This window comes from Pollachius pollachius (genome assembly GCF_949987615.1).
Source record: "Pollachius pollachius genome assembly, chromosome: 12".
NCBI lineage: Eukaryota > Metazoa > Chordata > Actinopteri > Gadiformes > Gadidae > Pollachius > Pollachius pollachius.
In genome coordinates, this window is record NC_136945.1 from 7,987,349 (window position 1) to 8,011,830 (window position 24,482).

General features: G+C 41.7%; 2 protein-coding genes across 2 annotated transcripts in view; both read left to right on the forward strand.

Moving 5' to 3' along the window:
• The window catches only part of pparg (peroxisome proliferator-activated receptor gamma), a gene marked incomplete at its 5' end in the record, with an annotated part of 11,657 nt that extends 2,000 nt beyond the window's left edge, over positions 1-9,657 (forward strand). The window contains 7 exons of the mRNA XM_079747629.1: positions 423-592; positions 2,484-2,622; positions 3,904-4,103; positions 5,766-5,880; positions 6,542-6,753; positions 7,111-7,354; positions 8,082-9,657. Coding sequence (XP_079603755.1) covers positions 423-592; positions 2,484-2,622; positions 3,904-4,103; positions 5,766-5,880; positions 6,542-6,753; positions 7,111-7,354; positions 8,082-8,329 — 1,328 coding nt within the window. The 3' untranslated portion in view covers positions 8,330-9,657. The remainder of the gene's footprint in view (positions 1-422; positions 593-2,483; positions 2,623-3,903; positions 4,104-5,765; positions 5,881-6,541; positions 6,754-7,110; positions 7,355-8,081) is intronic.
• Positions 9,658-14,321: 4,664 nt separating this feature from the next.
• Positions 14,322-22,039, forward strand: terf2ip (telomeric repeat binding factor 2, interacting protein). Its single transcript, XM_079747630.1, has 10 exons — positions 14,322-14,384; positions 14,886-15,127; positions 15,618-15,754; positions 15,924-16,138; positions 16,276-16,371; positions 16,847-16,948; positions 17,039-17,375; positions 17,477-17,592; positions 17,960-18,286; positions 21,213-22,039. The coding sequence occupies exons 1-10, from the start codon at positions 14,334-14,336 to the stop codon at positions 21,471-21,473; spliced, it is 1,884 nt and encodes a 627-aa protein (XP_079603756.1). The 5' UTR covers positions 14,322-14,333; the 3' UTR covers positions 21,474-22,039.
• Positions 22,040-24,482: the final 2,443 nt, after the last annotated feature.

Here is a 24,482-nt window from a genome sequence, read left to right on the forward strand (position 1 = left end):
AAGTTACCATAACACAATCTGAGAGTATCTGAAACCAATGCGACACGTGGTCTGGCTGCACCAATGCGACGCACAATCTCTCCCTTCTGCGGGTTGTCTGGCCGATCCGACGGGCTACTCCGTCGCGTGGTTCCCCCCCCCGGGGAGGGAAGGCCTGAGACCAGGTCCTTGTATTTCTGTCCTTGTCCCTCACCTAGGTGCACATCAAAGCATCTTGACGATTGAGGGATGGGAGAGACGACCCTCACGATGCTTAATGTGCAACAAGGGGAGAGACAAGGACAGAAATACAAAGACTTAGATTCAGGTCTCCCCTCCCCGGGGGGGGGAACCACACAACAGGCAATACAAGTGTGAGTACGAGTGATGGGAGGCATGACCGTAGGACCGACCGTGAATCTCTCCCCCCACCCCTCTGTCAGGTTCCATCAAGCTCGAGCCGGGGTCCCCATCGCAGTACTCAGAGAGCCCCCCCTTCCCCAGGGCGATGGACGAAGCAACGCCTTCCATCACGCTGAACATCGAGTGTCGCGTCTGCGGGGACAAGGCCTCAGGGTTCCACTACGGCGTCCATGCCTGCGAGGGTTGCAAGGTACGTCCTCTTCAAAAAACAATGTTTTAAACTCATATTCACTCATTCACTGAGAAGCTGGAGATGGGTTTGTTGTGTGCGTCAACAAATCCGTGAGTGTTGCTTTTCAGATTTGATAACAGAACGTATAGTGTAAACGTCAGTTAGCTTTTTTGTATTAAATGACGCAAATGTTTGTATTCTTTCTAAAAAAAAACGTATTTGAAAGAATTCAAAATGTAATGAATATGCTCCTTCACATTCACAAATAACCATGTGTATTGCGGTATTCTGCCCTTGAAACACATTTCTTTTTTTTCTTTTTTTTCTTTTTGTGTGTGTATTCACTTAAAGGTCTATGACCGGAACGTACTACTGTTTATTCATCGGAGCCCGCGTTCGGGGAACACATATATATGTATTTTTTCGTCAACTTTTTTTAAAATGTCTATCACTTTAACCTCAAAGCTATATAGATTTTCCACGCAGCTCGGTTTCAGTTCTGTGACAAGGTGTTTGATGTAGTAAGGAAGATGTGGGCTTTCTCTAGATTGGTCTTTCACATGTTTCATGTGTCTGGAAAAAAAAGGTTTTGACAATGATGAAAGGTTTTAGGGGTTTTTCAAACACACAACACAGCTTGTAGACTTCAAGTTAGATCAAAACACTGTTACAAATATTATATTTTTTACCAATTTTCAAGATTTCTTTTAAAGAAAGCGCTTTCTATTAACCATACATAATGTGTACAAGAATTGTGCATCACTCCCTTCCTGTGATCGAATCAAAGCCTTTTGCTGTGGTCATAGCAGTGTACTCAGGCTGCACTGTTCAGTCAAATGTTACCGCAGTTGCGCGAACAAACCACCCACATTACAATAAAGGAGTAATGCACACAAATAGGTATACAGCCCGAATTCAAAATATAATTCTGAAAGATTTCACAAGAAGCTTACTTAACAAAGTTGTTTCTAAGCCGGTTCTTGTAGTAAAGGTTCTGCTCCTGACACATAATAACATATTTGGAGGGTGTTTTTGTTGGTGTTGTGCGTCTATAGGTCACTGTTTGCCAATAGGGCAGGATGCCGAGTGTGGGCTTGGCCGAACACAACATTTTTCCCTGAGGTGCCCCCAGAGTTGCGCTGTCAAAGCTGTCAGGCCAGAGGCTTACTTTTTCTGTTTGTTGTTCGATCGTATTTCGGGCCTGTACAACGCTCGTGTGTGCGTGTATTACATATATGGCTTCCTGATTGATGGTAGGGAGCCAAGCGCTCCTCATTGTTCTGACAGGGTCTCCGGGGAGACATGCCCGTGGTCAACGTGCGGGTCAGCCAACGCTTTATTGTTTCACAACACAAAACATTCTTCAGAGAGGTGGAGTCTACTTGACCCTATTTCACTTCCCTCATTTTTAAATAACCTATGACTGAAAAAGAGAGAAAGAAAAAAAAAGAAAAATAGCGAGGACATTCACACCAACTCCCACATGTGAGATGTGTTGGGTGGATGTTTTCTGGAACAGTCTCACCCACGTTGTTTGAGTGAAACAATTTTGACAACTAAAAAAGTGATCGGTGAAATAAGCACTTGCTGATTTTCTTTACTGGCGGATTTACGGGCAGTCATCAAGTAATCAATGAAAAGTATTAATTGTATCATTATCTGGTATAGAGAAGAGTCACTTCATTCAGGATTAACATTCCTGAAGCAGCAAGAAACAGATATTTGGTATTTGTCCTGTAAAACCACTAAAGCCACTAATCGATTATGAGCATTTTAATCAATTAATTTTTCGGTCGGTATTCTTCAAAAAATATATTTTATAGTTCTCAGCCTCTCTCTCTCAGCCTCTGTTACTATGAAGAAACCATACTTAAAAAAACTTTAAATATTTATATTTTATTTTCCACAGGGTTTCTTCAGAAGAACGATTCGGTTGAAGCTTGTTTACGACCACTGTAACCTTCGGTGTCGCATTCACAAAAAGTCCCGCAACAAGTGCCAATACTGCCGCTTCCAGAAGTGCCTCATGGTCGGCATGTCCCACAACGGTAAGACCAGACCCAACTCACACACTCTTCACCTGGCTATGAAGGCCTTACTGGCTCCGTCTTCTTCTGTCTCTCTCTGAGAGGCGTGAGCTGATTAAGCTCAATCTATTTAAGAGCTTATTGTACAGCATTAGGAGGTTTCTGTTACTTAACTGGCTCAAGATAAAGAATTAAACCCACTTGGACCGAACCACACTTTCCTTGTGTGTATTCACGTACATGCCTGTGTGCGTGTGTGTGTGTGTGGGCATGCTTGTGATTGTCTACATGGGTGTCTGTGTGCTTGCATGTGTGTGAGCATAATATCCCCCTGCCCTTGTCCTCATTTAAACCCATATTTTCCATTTACTGTCGGTTGTTGCCTCACTCTTAGCCCCTGTCGCATGTAGCGTGCCATCTGTGCATCATGAGGTAACACACCGCACGGTTTTGCGTGGGCCGGGATTGCGTAGGGATTAATGATTGACACATGAATGAGGCGCAGGGTTCTGTCTATGCTGCTACAACTTGCTGTGTCATTGCCGTTGGCAGCGTGCCCACCCCTAGGTATAGTCCCAGAGGCCGGCTGGGGGCTGTGCTCTTGTCAACCGCGTCAAACAGGCCAGTCACCGATGGAGTTACAGATCCTTTCATGAAAGCTTAGCAGGTTCAACCAAGCGGCATTACCTGGATGACAAGTTTTGACTATCGAGTGCCCATCCCCCTGAGATGCTATCGGACCCAAAAATGTCATAGAAGGCATTTTTATTCGTTTATTACTGTGGGAATCTTATAGAACATTTGTTAATTTGATTAGTAATAAATAATAATATAAATAATAATGATTCATAATAATAATAATATTAATAATAATAATTTTAATAATTAGAGTTTACAGAAACTTTGATCAGGACTGCCACAGTGAAAATCATAAAGGTCATAATGTCTAGTTCGGATTTACTGACTTCAGACAGTAAGTAATGAAATACTTATGTATTACAGATTTTTAAGTTAATTTGTTTTCGGCAGTGGTTTCCCTTCAAAGCAAATGTTTAAGCCATCCTTAAATTCCAATAAACGATCAAGAGAAGAAGGGCACAGAGTTTGACGTGTAGAGCCTGCGACCACATACCCCTGTCTCTACGTGGGTGTGTGGTTGAGGGGGCACCACCGAGGTGTGGGTTGGTGCATGCTATCATTTTATATTTCCCTGCGGGGTTATTTACATGTCTGTGTCTGTGTCTGTGTCTGTGTCTGTGTCTGTGTCTGTATTTGCATGTCTGTGCATCCCGTCCCTCCCAGCCATCCGCTTCGGCCGCATGCCCCAGGCAGAGAAGGAGAAGCTGCTGGCCGAGTTCTCCTCGGACCTGGACCACGTGCATCCAGAGGCGGCCGACCTGCGTGCGCTGTCCCGCCTCCTCTACGACTCCTACATCAAGCACTTCCCCCTCACCAAGGCCAAGGCCCGGGCCATCCTGTCTGGGAAGACCGGGGACAGCTCGGTAAGGACCCCCTGCTGCGTCTTCCTCTCCGTGCGTCTAGGCTGGCTCCTCAGACGTCTGGTCGTCGGGTCTCGCCCCTCTGCCGGTATCCGTTTGGGGAGAACGCTGATTGGTTCACCACAACATTACACATCACGACGCACTGACAATCTTGGTCTTGGTTCTTTAAAAGAAAAGAACACACTCACACTTTTTACTTATTACTGGTTGAACGTTTGGCAAATGGGGCATTGCTTTGTGGCTTTGTGTTTATTTATTTATGTATTATTGAAGAACAGATATGACAAAAGTGTGACAGGAATGCAGGTACTTTATATGATTTGGTTTATAAACGAATGGATTTTGGACACACTTTTATCTCATTAATAGAAGTACTTCATTACTGATAACAGACAAACCCTATTAGTTTAGCAATAGTTCTATACTGACAATGAAAAATAGTACCATATTTATACTGGGTTATACACTCAAATATAATATTGTGTGTTGCCCATATGTGAGCGCATCACTAAATGCTATTTAGTTCATTTTTCCGCAGAACTCTGAAACGTCAAGGCCAGTTCATGTCTTCAATGGCTTATTATGACTGGTCTTTGCGATAGCGATAGAGTATGGAGAATTTACTGAAACCCAGAAAACACCCCAGTGCCCAAACAATGCTCCAATAGTAAGATTTGTCACCTAGTTTGATAAGTACATCCTCAAGTGAATGTAAACAAAAAAATGTAATAGAGGCAAGAGAATCAAATTAGTTCTTCTGTACTTTGGGATTGAGACATAAATAATTGAAAAGTAAGATGAGCAATATCAAATACCATTTAATGACCTGGTGTTGAAACAGGGCAGCCGTGATTAGGACGCTGTGAAATGGAGAAAGAAGGAGAAATGGTTTACTTGCTCCAATAAATGTATAACTTAGCAGCAGCAGAACGCACCCGCTGCTTCTCTTGATTCAGGGGAGGGCAGGTTGATGCTCACTATCACGCCAATGATTCCCCCTGTTAACATGCCGTTGAGCAAGACACCAGCCTACCACTCAATGAATAGGCTTCTTATTTTTATGGTTATTTCATCTGTGTCCTTTGGATCGGGGCAAGGGATCGGCAAAATAATTGTGCTTTGGCACTTGAAAGGCTGTGTTAAATAGTAAACATTAAAGAACTCTTATCTCTCTGCTGTGTATGCTTTAGAGTACAAGTCCAATGGCAGAGTGGGTGTGGTGCAATTCAAACAAAGATTGTGATGTTTGTGTGTGTGAACGTTTCGGCTTGAAGGTCTAAACAGCAGCAACAATCGCCTCCGTTCACAGTCAAGACGGCAGCAACACAACCTTGTGGTCTAAGATCCCTCCTATAAATGTGCAGATTGCAGCTCTCAGTGCTGCAAATAGAGACTTGGCGGTTGTCTGTCCGTTTCCTTTGCTATACATATATTTTTTTAATCGCTATTGTTTCTCTGTGTCCAAAGAAAATCACGACTGTATTTTAGAAATCTTTTCAGTGTATGGGTGGATGGGGTAATATTTCATGGTGTGTCAGTTCCTGCCAGTTTATTTCAAAATCGTGAATTTTGCTTGGCCCGATCGACTTACTGCATAAGAAATATTTCCTCTTTCTCCTGAAACGGTCTTTAATTCAACTACTTCCTCTGCCACCACCACAGCCGTTTATTATCCACGACATGAAGTCTCTGATGGATGGAGAACAGTTGATCAACTGCAAACAGATTCCCGGAAGAGAGCATCATCCGTCCCCGGCTGTCCTGGCTGACAACTATGGTCAGTGGCAGACCTTGATCTTTTTTATCACACAACATAGATTGGTAAAGGACATCATCTTCATGAGTTATTATTAGTGTTTGTGTGCTGATTGGTTGGATTTTGTCAAGTTCAGTCAACCGATGAATTAACCATAAAGATATAAATGTATCAAACAGTAGAACTTGATTCGTGTTGTTTTATGTTTTGTTTATGTTTTTCATTTTGGTTTTATCCAGTGTCTTCTTCTTCTTCTTCTTCTTCTTCTTCTTCTTCTTCTTCTTCTTCTTCTTCTTCTTCTTCTTCTTCTTCTTCTTCTTCTTCTTCTTATTATTATTATGATCTATTTAATACTTGATCCTGATCAATTATGTAGGGCATTCAGTGGTCTGTTATTTCTGTACATCATAACACTGCTATGAATAACAGACCATTGCAATGAACCTAATTCCAACCGTAGAATCGAATTGACAATTATTTTTGGCGGAAGAAAAACAATATTTTTAAAATCAATAAAAATAAAAATTACAGAGTAATATCAGGACAAAAACAATGGCAACCAGCACATTGACAAGATGTTTCCTTGACAACACATCTAGTTATATCTTCCTTAGGTCCAGTAATGTCAACGTCAAAACAAACCAGACGGTATCCTAACATACCCTTGACCGCCCTGATCCAGGGGTCGTGGCGGGCCACCCCGGGCCAGGGTACGGGGCACTGGGGGGGGGTCAGTCCCAGGGGCCCATGGGGCCCGGTCACCAGGGGCGGACGGAGGGCCTGGAGTTGCGCTTCTTCTACTCCTGCCAGTCCCGTTCTGCCGAGGCCGTGAGGGAGGTTACGGAGTTCGCCAAGAGCATCCCCGGCTTTGTAGATCTGGATCTCAACGACCAGGTAACAACCCGGGGCTCCAGAGTCATGGATCACATGAATTAATACATTTTTGTGTTGATGTTTTCAGTGAGGCATTCCCTGATTGTCTTTTTTCTACAAGCTGACATCAAATTGATACCATTCTGCAGGCAGTCTTATCCAAATGTTCAGTCAATCAATGGGACTGAAAATTGAAAGATCCAACGCTATTTTGGTGCCCAGTAAGCCTAGTGCTGAACGACAAATGTAAAAAGATAACAACAACTGGACAGAGGGCAAAGATTTCGAATGGCTCCAAATGAACGTCCGCCCTGACCCAAACTGGAAGTCTTATCCACACCATATGATCACATCCTCACCATCATCATCATCATACAGGTGACGTTGCTGAAGTACGGCGTGATAGAGGTGCTGACCCTCAGGATGGCTCCCCTGATGAACAAGGACGGCACGCTGATGTCCTACGGCCAGATCTTCATGACGCGGGAGTTCCTCAAGAGCCTACGCAAGCCCTTCTGCCAGATGCTGGAGCCTAAGTTTGAGTTCTCGGTCAAGTTCAACACCCTGGAGCTGGACGACAGCGATCTGGCCCTGTTCCTGGCCGTCGTCATCCTCAGCGGCGGTGGGTGGCTCTCTTCTACTCCCCCGAGCTCTCTGTTGTTTTTTTTGTTGTTTTTTTGCTGTAAATGGACAACAGTTAGATAAACACTTTTCTCGCCCGCGGCCACTATAAAGATACGCTTTACAGTCACTCCCTCACGTTTGCCCGTTCAAACACATTCATACTCCTACGCCGGTGACGACCATGATAGGCGACAGCCAGCCGTGCGGGAGAGGTGAGGTTTTGGTGTCGTGCTCAGGGACATCTCGGCGACCTTTCGGTTGTCAGACAACCACACGCCACAAGTCTTCAGACTGTTTATCATGAATCATGAATCATCATCAAGTAATAACACATTTCAGTAGTGCCACGTGTGTGACATTATCATTAATGCAACTGTATTAATGATAATGTATCTAACTTATGAAACCTCACAGCTTACTCCTATTCCCTGCGAGAAACTGCATAGGACCTTTGAGTCAAACACTGCCTTCTCAACATTTGTATACATCCCTTATCTTTCGTGTCTTAAAACGTTCCTCGCAAGCCTCACCCTCTTCCCCGCCTTTCTTTCTATTAATATTGCACATCAGTAGCAGATGCCTTAACCCGAAGCCACCTACAGTGAATTGAGAATCAGTAGGAGCCTGACCCCACCAACCCCACCCCATTTCCTGTTAGTCTCAAAGCACCCAACGTGCCAGCCGGGTGTGTCCTAACGTCCACCCACCTCCCTGCCTCCCTGCAGACCGGCCGGGCCTGCTAAACGTGCGGCCCATCGAGCGGCTCCAGGAGACGGTGCTCCACTCCCTGGAGCTCCACCTGAAGGTCAACCACCCGGACTCCATGCAGCTGTTCGCCAAGCTGCTGCAGAAGATGACGGACCTGCGGCAGATCGTGACCGACCACGTGCACCTCATCCAGCTGCTGGACAAGACCGAGGTGGACATGTGCTTACACCCGCTGCTGCAGGAGATCCTGAAGGACTTGTATTAGAGAGAGCTGATGATTGTGTGTGCGTGTGTGTGTGTGTGCGTGCGTGTGTGTGTGTGTGTGTGTGTGTGTGTGTGTTGTGTCTGTGTGTTGTGTCTGTGTCTGTGTGGTATGTTGTAGTGAGAGGGCGATGGTGGGGGTTCTTCAAAACCAATGGCAAGGGTTTTATAGAAATAGAAACAACATGGTATTGGCTTGCATGAACAAATAACTTTGCTAACGGGTATGATGTTGACATGTGGACCAATTCATATTTTGTACATTTTTTTATAAATCTGTGTCTATCCATAAAATTAAGGAATATTTCTAGGAAGAAATGGATAATAGTACATTTACAAGGACCAGGGTTTCAGCAACTGCCAAGTGCCTTTCAGTAATTTGGATACCTTTTTTATTTCTGTGTGAAATTTCAAAATAACAAAATGATGGGCTTTGGGTAAAGAATCAGAAGAATATTTACATTTTTCACCAACATTTTTTAAGGTTTGTTGATGTTATACAGGAAATTCAAATATAACGGCAGTCAAATTGATGACAAATTCTGCACCTCTTTCTGTGTCATTGCTGAATTGAATGAACCTGTGTATGTTTACTAGTGTACACAAAATCAATGACCTTGATGTGCTGATCAGACAGAGACAAATGTGTCATAGAACGCATGAGAAAGAATGAGAGAGGGTGAGGAAGTCTAGACACATAAACAATATTGTGCAAAGTCATTACTGCTAAGTTTAACACATGACAAACTAAGAATAAGTCAAGTATAACTATTACTGATTGTGCCAAGTAAAATGAACTTTGAAGCCTCACTCTATTCAAAGAAAGGTTTTTGATTGTCTTTCGAAAGGCAGTAAGAAATATATCACTGTGAATATTTGCATGCATCTTTGTCATTTTGTTTTTTATGTTTATACACAATAATAGGCAGCAACATGAAAATTGTATTCATATGTAACATGTGTTTTTATGTGCATTCATTTGGCCATTTTCTTTACTATTTCGGCGTGGTTCTGTTTTCTGTCTTCAATGACTGAATTCGATTTATGTAAAAAATGACCAACAGTTCATAGCATATGTATGTTATTTACGGTTTAATTCGTATTATACAAATATGTCCGTCCGTAGGGGACTCAGTGAAGTTCACAGAGTTTATTTTACCCTTACTTTATGTGTGAAATACATAAACATATCTCTCGTGTAAATATTCAATTAATATAAAACCTTGTATTGAATGAGTTTAAGAATGTCAGAAATGACGTTATATATTTTTAAAGCAATGATTTTCTAAAGGGTCAAATTTACTGTTGTTCTTTGGAGTTTAAACATAAAGCAATTTGATCATATTACACAGAGTTTGTAAATAAACTATTTTATAAATATTTGTGTGCATTATTCCAAATAACCCCCTTTGGTATTATTTATAGAAAAATAATTATATCAGACTTAAATATATATTTGCAATAATATTTCCTGTTGTAAATCTTCAGAACAAAGCTGAACTGGGGTGAACTATGGAAAAGCTAAAAGACAACATACTAGAATAGGAAAAGAAGCCCTAACCTATAAATAAGCCTCTGACTTAGGGTCTTATAATGATGATGATGATGATAATTACATCCATTCTGCATGTTGTGTCAGCGCCTCTCTCAGTTATCATCCAATCCCTGCTGACCAACATCCAGCCAAGATTCCCAAACCATGCCAAACAGCCCTTAGAAGAAAATGTAAGTGGTTGGACCCAAGTCCAAAGATAGCATTCTGAATCTACACCAGGATGTCCAATTCATCATGAAGCCATACAGCTTCTTTTTGTCATCAACTTTGTTTGGACTTCAAGCAGAATCTTACTCCCAGTGGGGGATGTATGTGTGTGTGTGTGTGTGTGTGTGTGTGTGTGTGTGTGTGTGTGTGTGTGTGTGTGTGTGTGTGTGTGTGTGTGTGTGTGCGTGTGTGTGTTTGTGTGTGTGTGTGTGTGTGTGTGAGAGAGAGAGTGTGTGTGTGTGTGTGGGGGGGGGGGGGGGGGTGTTTGGTTTTGTTTTGTGTATTTAGAAGTTTACGTGACCCACCAGCTTGAGTGAGTGGTACGCAGCTCTGTGTCTGAGTGGAGTTCACTTTGCTGCTTTCTTTGGTTGGTATAGAAATTAAATTTGTTCAAATTACTTGTAATTGTGTTTTAGATGAAGGAGGTGGAATTTAGCTATTTGTAACTGTTCCTTTTTAATTCGATATGCTGATATTTAGTACTATAAATAATATCAGTGAGTACAATTACTACTGAATTGTTAATAGATATATCAATTGGATAACTTCAGTTCATTCATTCAGTTTTATTTATTATAGATAAACTAACACCTTAAGATTATCCTTTCCTAAATGACAAAATAAATGGCTTGCAAATGAACACATTATTTCTGTAAACCTATCTTGAATCAAATCTGATTGTTTTGGGGTAAATCCGGGTAAAATACCAATGGGTCAAAACCAGGTCAAATAAGAATCATAACCGATTTTTCCACAGCGTCACTCGGTTAAACCTGAATGTGCACTTACTTTCCTACCACCCATGGTCTGTCAGGTGTTAAATCCTCACAGTTGGGTTGCACGGGATTCCTTAAACTGATGAATGTGTTGCATCACATTACCTTTGTCAAGCGTTTTTATCCTTTGTGACTCACAGTTCCACATGGTTGCTCACTGATGATGAATGGAAAGTAGCTGTGATGTCATGGTTGTAAGGAGAACCGGCTTGGTGGCTAAGACATCACATGGGAAATGGGGAACAGTGCCCTTTTACCACATACACGCCTCTTATTCTCTGCCTTATTCTCACATACATTACCTCTTACATTTACCAATATGTTCAAATTTACAATGAGTGCACAACAATAATTAAAGTGTGTGTCTGTGTGTGTGTGTGTGTGTGTGTGTGTGTGTGTGTGTGTGTGTGTGTGTGTGTGTGTGTGTGTGTGTGTGTGTGTAAGTGCATGTGGGAGTGCGTGGTTGTGTTTTCCAAACGTAATGAGTGGGTTTACATAGAAAACAATACAATTCCGGGAAAGAATTGTGATGTTCATAAATGCCATATTATTCATTGTCTAAATGTACCAGAACCAGGGAGAAATCTTTTTTTTTTTAATGTTCTCTCTTCATCAACTGTTTGTGAAAACATTGATGTTTTTGTTCAAGCGGGTCAGGTATCAGCTTGCTTTTGTTATGGTCCCTATGACACAATCAAATATTCCAAGAAGTGTGTAAATCATATGTGCAAATAACAAGATGGAGCCAACAACAACCCATCCTTCCATTCAGGCAGAGGAAGATATTCAAAGAGGAGGTCTATGTTGATTCTTGAGGAGGAATAGTGGGAGATTCCCCCAGAGACCCCCTGTCCCCGACCAGGCAAGGAGCTTCATGAGAGGAGGGGAGTGTCAACTCTGAACTGATAACATTGATTTTTGTTAGCGAAGGCAAAATTGAGCTATTTGCACGCATCATTTCGTTAAATAAAATAGCAAGTGAAGAGGACCATCTTTTTAAAAGGAAAGCGTGAGAAGTACTGAACAATCTTCATTGAGAACATGGGAATGAGAGATTAAGTGTTACAGGTTAAAATGCATATTTTAAAAAAGTGAAGTGTGATTACATTGACAGACATTTAGTTGAAAAAAAGGTATCTGGAATTAAATCTCCTACGCCTTGAAAACCACATGCAATCCTATGTTTTAAAAGGGATTACATTTTCTGCTGAGTCACCGCCATGCGGGGAGAGTGATACCAAAGTCCTCTCTGTAGTATATGGCGTGATATTACAAAACCATAGAAGGATGGATTCAGATCTGAAGACCATGTCAAATAGGCAGTGAGCTTTTGAGGTATGTTACAACTTGACTTCTTCTCAAATCCTACCAACAACATTGTGTTCATAAACTTAAACATCAATGTACATCTGAGGACCCACAATTGATCTCAGATGATTAAGCATACGTTTAAAAAAAACACATAAAAACATAACAGACAAACAAAAAATAACTCTGATTAGAGCTAATTTATTTGTGTTTACTATTGGCAATATTTGATCAAGGTGGAAAGGAATGCGTTTGAACGAAGTGTGTGAGTTTGTGTGTGCATGTGCGTGGGCGTGTGTGTCTGTGTGTGTGTGTGTGTGTGTGTGTGTGTGTTTGTGTGTGTGTGTGTGTGAGTATGTGCGTGTGTGCGTGTGTGTGCGTGCGTGTGCGTGCGTGTGCGTGTGTGTGTGTGTGTGTGTGGCCACGCGAGATAAAAATGCAACAATGTCTCCCTCTGCAGGAGAGGAGACATCTGCCGAGGTTTAGTAAACCGTGTCTTCAAAAACCACAGCGTATTCTTGTAGATCAGCCAAAGGTAACCAGGTAATTTAAGTAAATGTATTTTCGATCAATTTTACTATAAATAATAGCTGTTAAGGTCATGGTTTAACCTGCTTATCTCTCAACAGAATTCCCGTCCTAAAAGCAATCCAACTAGTTTATAAAGAAGTTGGAAAGGACACTAAAATAACACTGGATTAACAATACCATTAAAGAAATTTGTTTCAGTTTATAGGCTACTATATGTTGGCCAATGTGTATTTATACTGTCGTTTGATGCTATTATGTTGATTAAAGGGTAATTCCGGTGTAAAATGGATTTTGGATATGTTTTGTATGATAATGAGTTGAAACGTTCGTTTTGGAGCACAAAAACTGTATATAGACGCTTTCTTCAGTTGGCTGTTAGATTGGCGAACACAGAGCTTGCGTGTTGCTGACGGATGTCACAATCTCTGTGTTCGTCAATCTACCTATCGAGTCTTAAAAACAAAATGGCGTCGACGCGTGATCTACTGATGGTATTGTGCGTACAAAATGTATTTTTTAATAAACAATCTGTACACTTACAAAGTTCTCAATGCCTCGTTTCATATGTTAAGACCCTTATTATACTACCAAAGGCGTGTCGGGCTACTTTTAGCCTTTTAAGTGGTTTAAAATAGCGATTTAGTTTTTACCTTAACCAGTGCCCCCATCGTTCTAAGTTTATAGTGTTTTGATAGAATCGGCTATAAACAGCCAACTGAAGAAAGCGTCTATATACGTTTTTTGTGCTCCAAAACGAACGTTTCAACTCGTTATCATACAAAATATATCCCAAATCCATTTTACACCGGAATTACCCTTTAAGTGAACAACTGCAGTTAACAACTGAGTTGCAGATTTAATATAGGCAAAAAACAGTCCCTTGATTGCTTTTCATTGTGTGCAATAGTTAATATTGAGTACTTTCAACAGTAGCCTACTGCGTAGTGTATTTATTTAAATAATGAAAAGAAATCCATCTTATAAAAATGGAAAATTGAGGTTTCAAGACACTGGTGGTGACACAATGTTTTAGCTTTTTGGATAAATATGTTTGAGAGTGGAAATCTGAGTGTGTTATAAACTGTATGCCCTTGTAGCAATTGCATGTTAGAAGCTACAATAATTGAATAATGCAGACGGGTCTAAGTAATAATTATAGTTGAGAAATGTCTCTTGCTGTAACGTGACGCGTCTAATCAACTACTCAGTACAGATGACTCCTTAATATATTGTGTTCTTTAATTTCAGATGTGCTCTTATTAACAGTTGGTGATGTTTTTCCTGGATAGTTTTTTTTTATCAGTTATCCATCATTTCCAAATTATATTCCTCTTACCTAATCTTCAGGTTAAAAAAATAAGAGTGGTGTATAATTATTTTTGCCCTTGCTTTACTTTTCTTTACCTTATGTATACAGTAAAAATGTAGTTGCAATTGAGGATATTTAACTTGGGAAATTGACTCTGTCAACATGAATTGATAGGACAGGCCTACGTAACATTATTTTCTAATTAACGTTGAGAAGACAGTACTGGAGGATAACGCAAGGTGGTGTTAATGTGTGGAGTTATTTTCACAACCCGGCAACGGAGAACAAGAGTTGCAAATGCGCAGCCGCAGTAAGGGTTGTTATGAAGTCGCGGGAAATGTTACCCACTCGCAGACCAAGAAATACCTTCCAGGTATTGATTATGATCATAACAATCATTTCTATATTTAATTGTGAGTTTAATTCATATGTTCTAGCCACATGGCATGTTTTGTACAGTCCGAATAACTAATTTCAACTAGGTCTATGTGCATTACAACGTCTTTACCTGGCGTTAAAATATGTATTATTTTACGTTAGCTTTAGCCAGCGATAACAGTACTTTCTGACGTTTTGTTTTAAAATTCGCAGTATACGTGTTATTTATTGTATTGAAGATGTCCAAACAATGCATTGTAGTTGCCATTTTCTTAGTTTTTCCATGGTGCGGTTTCTAAACTGGAAATACTTTATCGACCCAGGTTTCATTTATTTTAAACATGTTTTACAAGGTGACATTTCTGGTTTAAATGGCTGTTATAATATGTCATCAACACCCTCAGGTGTGTTGACGTTATTACTGATTGATTATAACTGGTACACACTGATTTGACACACAGAATGACCGTTTTTTCCTGTTTCCTTTTGAATGAAGCTAACGACGATGCCCTCCAAACGGGAAAATCGGGGCAAGTCGCAGGTCATCTCTCCAGTTCTTTTCATGACTGTGGATGGTGAACCCATGCGTTTCTTTCTGTGCCCGGGACCAGCCAAGGTGGAGCTCTTGCCCAGCATCAAGGCAGGGGGAGGAATGGTGTGCAAAGCTCAGGAGCCGGGGGCTGTCCTGCTTGTGGACCCCAATGAGATGGGGTCTCTCACGCAGAGCACAGCTCACTGGTAGGTGCAGCTTTCGGTTTGTGTGAGTCAAAGTTGGCCTCATTATTGAATATATTTTGAATCTATCAAGGGTATGTGAATGGAGCTCATATGCCTTAGAATACTCATTTAGAAACATATTTTTCTTCTAGTGGTCTCCCATAGTGTGCTTACATTTTGGTTATGAATATAATGGTTATAAATGACAAGGCGCTTCATTCAACTGACGTGAATGAATTGTTTAGCAGTGTGGTAAACTACACCTAATCAGTAACAGAACAGGGTAAATCACAGTTTTTGGTCTGTACTTGGCTCACAGTATTACGTGATATTTTAATTCAAGTCAAAATATGCTACATCTATTCTGATTAGCTTGTAGTTCTAGTTATATAAAGTTCAGATTAAGCTATTATACTGTATTCGCCAACCAGGTTAAATTGTATATCTGAGTGGACTGTTATACTTTTCCATTAGTGTTGGTAAATGAGTTAATTTAGTCTGGCTTCTCTAGGTACGTGTCTGCTCAATACATCCGGGACTGCATAGAGAAGAATGAGCAGCTGGAGCTGGAAGACTACAGGATGAAGCCCGATGCCGCGGACGTACAGTCTGCCAAGAAGAGGGCAGCCAGGACCAGCATTTCCTCAGGTATCTCTTCAGTCTTTTATTTGCCATGATGGATCCATAATGACTCTGTTGAATGTCCATATATTTCCAAGTTTTCCGGTAAATAAAATAGCTCTTTGATTTATGTTCATTGCATCACTGCATAGTTATAAGCTTTATTTTTATTGACCCTTTCCTGTTTACCAAAAAGGTAGAATGCCTTACACTTCTGAAGAAGACGCCGCCATCATCGGCTATGTCTCCACGCTCAAGGATAAGCTCAAAGGCAATCTGCTGTGGAAGCAAATGGCAAAAATTCACTTGACCCAACACAGCTGGCAGTCCATGAAGTACCATTACATCCACAAACTGATGGACGGACCAACAGAGGCCAAGGAGCAAGGCAGACAAAATGGAGTCTCCATGGTAAAACAGCCCTGATGGAACTGCAGTTCCTCAGGTATTAAAGCAATAAAACAATGTTTCTCAAATGGGGGAACAAGGTGTGTGTGTGTGTGCAAGCCTTAAAGTCCTTAACGCGTATGCATGTTCTCTTCACCCAGGTGGCCGCAAAGCAGAAGACTGGCGTGGGAGGTTCACCGCCGGAAAAACTGAAGTCTTCCTCTTCAGATGACTTGTTCTCTTCAGACTCTGCGCAGGTAACACTGCTTAATGTTTTTGTCATGACATGAATGGTTTGAACACTCTGTACACTTGCCTTGCCTTTGGCAGGTTCAAATGGGTACAGGATGCACACCAGGAACACCAAACAGTGGTTGTCAAAGTGTGCTTTTATGAAATTGTTGACGGGATGAAAAATGTGTTAAAAAACGTTTACTTGATGTAAGCAGCGTTTGACTTCACAGCCTGTTCCCAGACCCACAGACTACGCAGGCGGCTGAGATGACTTGCTGTGTGTCAGTTTAATATAGTGCATTATCTTTCTCACATATTCTGTGTCCCTCTTCAGACGTCATTCAATGTGAACTCATGGCCAAAACCATCAAGTGGTTAAATTTTCTGTCACCATATGTTACAGTCCTTTATTAATAGGAGGAAAAGTCAGGTTGATTGTCAGCATTTCATGTTATGCATGTATATTTTGTCAGCTGACAAAAAGTGATGTCCCACCAGGCAGACGTCGAACAAACCAATGACCAACCGACAGCTGACTCCCCTTTTGACCCGGATGTGACTCTCGCGGAGGAGGAGAAGGAGGCAGAGGAGGAGGAGGTGGAGGAGGAGGAGAAGGAGGCAGAAAAGGAGGAGGAGGCAGAGGCGGCAGTAAAGGAGGAGGTGGGGGAGGAGGCAGAGGAGGAGGAGAAAGAGGTGGGGGAGGAGGCAGAGGAGAGGGAGAGCGAGGTGGAGGTGGCTCTTCTAGCAGGGCTGCCTGTATCCCTGCAGCACAACCCGTCTCCCACTAGGGCGTATCGGAGGAAGGCGCCAAAGACAATGGCCTCCCTCGACTCGCCACAGCAGAGCTCCTTCCATCTCCTGCTGCCCGACACGCTGCCGTTGGACCCGCCGTCCAGAAAGAAAGCCAGAACGTCGTCGCCTCGTGGCTCGCCAAAGGCATCAACATCAGCAGGAACACCATCATCAAGACCACCCCCACGCCCATCCCCACAACCACGTCAGCCCATCGAGGGTGACCTCTCAGCAGGTCCGACGCCCACCTCGGGTGCTCAAACCACACAGCTTGCTTATGCTTATTGTAACCATGACAACCGTTTTCATACACCCACGTTAATGTGTTTGCCTCAGACGGGGCTTCTAATCCAGTGATCCAGAATGAGGCGGAGAAAACCGGAAAGGGGAGAGAAAAAAGGAAGTTGGGGATCCTGGAGATTGCTTCTGAAGAGTTTGAAGATGACAGTGAGGTAGGACTACAACTATGATGTATAACGGTTGGGCTCATAACCTGCTACATATTTAATGGTATTTTTTTCCTTATATAGTACACATTTTTGGATACTATATAAGTAGTATGGTTGCTACTAAGCATATATTACTGTCTGCAAACAGAGTAGTCCATCTGAGTAGTAAAATCATCAATTGCGGTGAGGTGCGACGGCTTTGAAGCCTATTGGTTATAAAAATGCACAAGTGAATGAATGAATCCATATAATTTATTTATGTCCCAATTGTCGACTGTAATCTGTATAACTGCACATCGTATTCTATTCAAAGCTTACAATAAATAAAGTTTCAAGTTTAAACAGAAAACCTATTACCTCTGTCCCCTAGTCTGAATATGAGGAGGCCCATGATGTGCCTGAGCCCATGAGCACCCGGCCACCCAGGGCAACGACCTCAAAGCACCCTATGGGAACGCCCGATATGCCCATGGAAACCAGAACTGTGGTGGAAACCGGACCTACTCCCAAGCCACACCTTTTCATATTTGACAGTGAATCGCAGGAGGAAGGCTCCCAGCCAATGGAATGTGAGGACGTGGCAGTCCCTGCTGGCCCTCAGCCAATAAGCAAAGAGGCCGAAGTGGAGTCAATGACCCAGGTGCAGTTGAAAGAGGACATGCAGCGAATAAGAGCGCTGATGAAGCAGACTAACCAGGTGACTCTCACAGAGGCGGACATACCCTTTCCAGTGCATCTTATTTTGCTCTTTCAGTTGAAACCCTTGCTAATGTAGAACATATATACTACAAAAGAACAATTCAGCTGACATGTTGGCGGTCACCAGTCCATGCTTCTGGTCATTGATTGGTTGAGAGGTTGCTACAACAGGATGCATAGCCTGCACCTTTCCTCAAGTTTAGATGTCAATGATAACATTTCTTTATAGATAGTAGGGGTGGGAATCTCCAAAAAGGTTAAAGGTCCCATGACATGCTACTTTATGGATGCTTTAATATAGATATTAGTAGACCCCAAACACAGTATTTGAAGACGTCCCGAAAGTCAGCCGTGGTGCAGAATTACAGCCACTACGAGCCAGTCGCACATTGAGCTTTCCCCAAATGCGCCGTTTCGGTGTCTGTAGCTTTAATGCAAATAAGGAGGAGAGAGGCAGGTCAAGGAGGAGGGTGGGGGTGTGTGTCTTAGGCACCACAACTGACTCCTGCAGCGCTTTGGCGGTGGTCCCTCGGCAGCGTGAAGCGGGGCTCAAGCGGGAGACATTCGCGGTCAACCATCCCTTTCTCCTCCATGTCGTGGTTCATGTACTTCAGGGAGTCAAAGCTAAAGTTCCTTTCCCCCAATTCATTCTCAACCATGGCTGAGATAACCCCCACTGCGAGTCTCATTGTGGAAATACCAGAGACGAGAGTCCGACGTGTAATGCGCCATAACACCAACAGCAGAACCGTTATCCAAATAACAAGGAAGTGTGCAACCCTTGCGTTACAGTCCTGGAGCTCTATATCTAAATAGTATCATATAATACATAGATATCTATATCATATAATGTATATTATCAAGGCCAAAAGCTGTGTGCACCTCCAGACAATATTATGTATCACAAACGACCTTGTCGGGTTCTCCGACGTCTCTGGTTCTTCCACTTCCACATCAATCCTCGCGGCAACCGGCGGCAGGCAGCATGTCGCAGTTCATGTACTTCAGGGAGTCAAAGCCAAAGTTCCTTTCCCCCAATTCCTTCTCAACCATGAGGTAACCCCAACTACAGTCTTGTTGTGTAAATTCAAGAGACGTCAAACAACCGACGTGTTATGCGCCATAACACCAACAGCATACACTTGTGTTACAGTGTGTGTAATCACACACATACACATGTGGCGCTCACACGGTCGTGTCTCATTGGCGGGCCAAATCTCTGGGCGGGCAAGGCAGAGAAAGGGGAGGAGCTTAGATCCTTTATGACGACATTCCAAATCAGCGCGCTTGAGCCTCCCGTTTTTTCAAAGGCGAGCAGAACACCTAGGGCCCTATCTTGCATCAGGCGCAATTGACTTTCTCACTGCCGCGTGTCGTTGCTAGTTTGCAACTGGCGCAGAGCGTTCTTTTCCCTCCTGCGCCACGCGTCTGTAAATTAGGGAATGATCTTGCGCCCCAAGGGGCGGTTCGGCGAAAGGAGGAGGCGTGTTCTGGTGCAAACGTTGCCTGGTGCTATTTTGCAGTTTCAGAAATCACAGCCACAAACCAGGTAATACCTGGTTTAATGTCAGTGGCGCGTTGTTCAGATGCTATTTTAAGGGCGCATGCATAATGTTGCTTGTGCACCTCTCGCATACACTTTGCTTCCCTCATCTACCTAGCCACACATTCTTGGTAAATTATTTGGGAAAGAACAGCTGATACAGCGGTAATAAGTTGTACTTTTAAATCAATGCATCTGCAAACACATATTTTCTTGACACAGACATCGTGTACATGCCCATAACTTTTAGGATTGATGAGTATTTGATCGTGAGAAAACATCGTTTTACCGCGAGTGAGTGTTAAAAAGAATGCGGGCGCGCGTGTGTGTATCTCTAAAATAATTAATGAATGCGGGCGCGCGTGTGTGCATCCATCTGTTTAAACACACGCAAACTAAACACGTAACGCATAATACAGTCCATGGCAATGTATATTAACGGGGGGACACATGCATATTAGGAACACAAGTCGAAAACGATAATGCATTCAATACTGATAAGAAACAATGTTTATAATGTATTGCGTATATCATTAAATAGAACCACAATTACCGCATATCATACGTGTGTTAAGTTTTCTTTAGCAAAATTTATTTGAGGACTCTGAAGTTGTGGAAGAAAACCTTATTCCATGTGTGAATTAGGCCTTATTATTTGGTCATAAACTGAGCCATTTGAAGTTTGAAATGCATGTGCATCTGTCTCATCGGAGACTGCAGACGCGCTGTCAAAATATCAACTCGTCAGATTCAAAAGCGCTCATGGCTCTTAAAGGGGATGGGAGATGGCACTCTCATTGGTTTATTGCACGTTACGCCTAAACCACAACTACGGGTAATTAGGCTACTTCAGACCAACCCTTTTTAGATTTGCGCCGGGCGCAAGAGTCATTTATGCGCCGGTAAACTAGCGACGTTGCCATAGAACCGCCCACGAAGCTACTTCTCACTTGTGTTTCAGACCGTTGAAATAGGGCCGCTAGTGCTCGTTTTACACCGAACGCAAGTGTTAGCCACTGGGGGACCATAGGCCAGGTAGGGGAACTCATATTAATGTTAGAAAACCTCATAAAGGGAGATTTTCATATCATGGGACCTTTTTAAAAAAATAAAATAAAATAAAAGTTTAATTTAAACTAAACCAGTGCTATAACCTGGCACTGGTTTACTTATAACACTAATAACACCTGCTACCAGCCAATGCCGGATATATTTGACTGGTACCGTAAAAGAGGGTCACATATTATAACTCATGTACCCTGCCTCCCCCACACCACAACGTATTCATTGTTTATGTTCCTCGTTAAACGGTTGTTTCTCTCTCAAAGAGCATGCTGTGAACATCTCTCTCCACATGTCCCTATGCCTTCTTCTGTCTCAGAACCTTGTGAGTGTGACCAGGGCTCTGCTGAAGACCAGCGGGGACTTTAGCGCTGCCCTGGCTCTCCTGCTGAGGCCCGACCTCCACCGGGGCCCCTTCTGGAACCAAAGCGACGACCGGCTGCTGATGACCTCTGACCCCGAGGCTCGCCAGCAACTCCAGAAGAGGTACGGTGAGCAGGGCGTGGCCAAGAGGTTGGTGTTCCTGGAGGGGGGGGATGATATGGACGATCCGCCAGAGCTCAATGTGCATAATGTCTGAACATGTCTCCATGTGTGCGCTCGTAAGCAGTTGAAACAACTGACGTGTCATTATGTGATCATGCACATTTTTTAAGTTCTGTAAATACAAATTTTTATTCTGTATTCTTGCGTAAAATAGGTTATTTTCGAGTTTCCATAAGAAGACCATCAAAGGGCCACAATTTTACCAACAGGCGTCCATTCTGGATATTCTCAACCAGTCTGGAATAGCAAATTACTGTATTGTATTTTCTCCAAACAAAATGTATTTGTCTATTTTAAATGTTGTCTTTTTTTTTACTTAACCTGCAGCAGCCTTATTATGTATCCATATTTGGTTTAACTTTATTCGATTTGAAGTGTTAATTAAATTGTAAAGCACCTTGTCAACAACAGGCCTATCGTTGTGTATCATTAAGGTCATTTTAGCAGTCTCCATACATTTTGCTGATAGTTGTGTGATGCAGACTAAAGAGAAACGATTCAAATCTTCTGCTAATGTATTTTTATCCTTGATTATGAGTCTGAGAAAGGATAATATTAAGTTAATGTATAAAATGTAATAAAATTAAATTTAAATTGACAGTGTTCGATGTCTACCTCCTGAATCTGAATAGACTGCACTGATTTAAAAAACAATTATGATTAAATCATTTCTGTAACTGACTGCTCTCTGTAACAGAATAGTAAATAAACATAAACCGGAATGGAAAGGTTACATTTTTAATTAGTTGGTTTAGTTGCTTTATTAGTTTTAAACAATTTAAGCCTTTGGATTTTAGTGTTTTTGTTGACCAAATGCCTTAATAAAATATATCAGATATCTGAGGCAGACAGATAACAAAAGCATATTTTTTTATTCAATCCATCTTTTTATTTCATTTTACCCAAATACATTCTTCGTTGTTTTTTTTGTTAAACAAAATTTGACCCAGAGGAAGAACTGAAGGACCCAGAGGGTAAATAAATGCAATCATGTACGCAGATCTTAAAAGTAATTATGGAAGACGTGTGTGACAGAAAGAAACCAGGCAGAAGAACGAGACCCAACCACCAGCACTGTTTCTGTGTTGCTAATACAAAGAACAGGACCTTATTCGGGAGATCCTACCAAAAATATGGCAACAGTTATTAATATTGCTGCACCTCATTTATGAATCACAAAGTAATGATAGCTTAGACCAGGTTATTTTTTTTGTTACTTAATAACAGCAAACATATGCTGTTGTTTGACATAAACCAAAATAAACGTAAGACAGCAGTCAATCAACCATTTTAACCCAACATTATATTGTTAAAAAGCAGTCGTATAAAACCCACTGTTAATACGAAATATTCACACACATCCGCTTCCCCATTTACATTGTGTACAGTTTGACCTGATCATGTGAGTGCCGTTAGGAACAACAAACATGCTGCATTCCCCAGTATTAAGACCACACATCGTCCGGCTCCACTTGTGAAGTGAGATGATTCCTTTCCATTGCAAGGGTTGGATAACTTTAATGAAAATGTTCATGATTCTGAAAACGAGGACAAGCACTTGTTGTAGTAGACATAAGCAAACACTGTATTCAGTGTTTTTTTTTGTTTTTTTTATATATTCTGAGGATTGTAACATAGTTTGTATATTTCATGTAGCAAAATTTTGCTTTGGCCGGCTGGTTAGTGTGCAGATCAGACAGCCAGAATGGGGTGTGGGTTACAACCGCGTAGGTAAACAGTAGTTTCTGATGAGAGTTATAACCCCACGGTCAATAAGTCAGGTCGTATAATGTAGGGCTACTGGAACTTTACAAAGTACAGTACGAAGCATGGCTCTGCTACTGGACAGGCTGGTTTTACATAGACGTGAAGGTGTGAGAGACATTTCGCTGTGAGTAAGGCCATCTCCCGTCTACGTTTCATGAAATAGTTTTCTTGTGTACAGTGGACAAAGTATGAAACAATCCGTCAATACGCCTGGTAAATATGCGGAGGCTTATCATTGGAAGAACAACATATGCAAACCGTTTGAATTAGATCAAATAATATATGATAAAACATGAGATAATTGTTAAAAAATAAAAACTTAAACAACATGATACAATGATGGATTAGAAAAGACTTGTTAAAAAAAAGATGAAAAAAGCACTATGTATTGCAGCTGTTGGGTTTAACATAAGATATAGAAAAAGCAACTCAGATCCATTGCTCCTGCTGAAATGACAGAGTTGCGGAAATTGACATTCTGCATCGTTACAACTTCTACATAGAAGAAGCCCTTTTCTTTGTTCAAGCAAACAATATGATAATACAAATATACACGCTTTGGCTACCACTTCCCTCCCCATGCAATCATCTGTTGTTATTTTTTCTTTACACACATACCATAAAAAGCACAAAAAGAGCAAAATCTGAGAAAACACCACCTGTTGCATGTAGAACAACATGAACAGAAAGGCCTTTGGGTTATAAGATCACATGCCTACACTCTTCTCTACTCTGTCAAGTCCAGCCCATGGCTGCATGAGTCTGGACAGAGACGTATAGGTATCCTTTTCTGGAACAGTGACCCCTGCTGGTCAAGAAGGAACCAAATTTATCTCTGGATCAGCTGAAAAAATATGATGACATCATAAAGAACATTAAATAAAAAAAATAATTATCTTAATTAAAATGTAATGTTAATAATATCTAATATGTGCCTTTATATTATAAATATGATGACTTAAGTCTGATGTGCATCGTGAACTGTTTTTAAAAGCACTCTTTTTTAAGGTATGATCTTTGGTTAGAGAAGGTGTTTATGTCTTAGGATGTATATTTTTAGATCCTGATGATCAACAGAACTAGGAGCCACTGTTCCAGCTTTAATTGCTATTTCTGTATGGAAAGAAAAATCCCATGCCTCAGATTTATTTTACACATACGTAAAAAAAAACGTTGCTCCCAAAATGATACATACAAAACACCTGCTCTGTTTAAAAAGGTTAAAAGTATAGGGTTAGACGGAAGGGTGGGAAGCAAGTCCAAAAACATAAGGCCA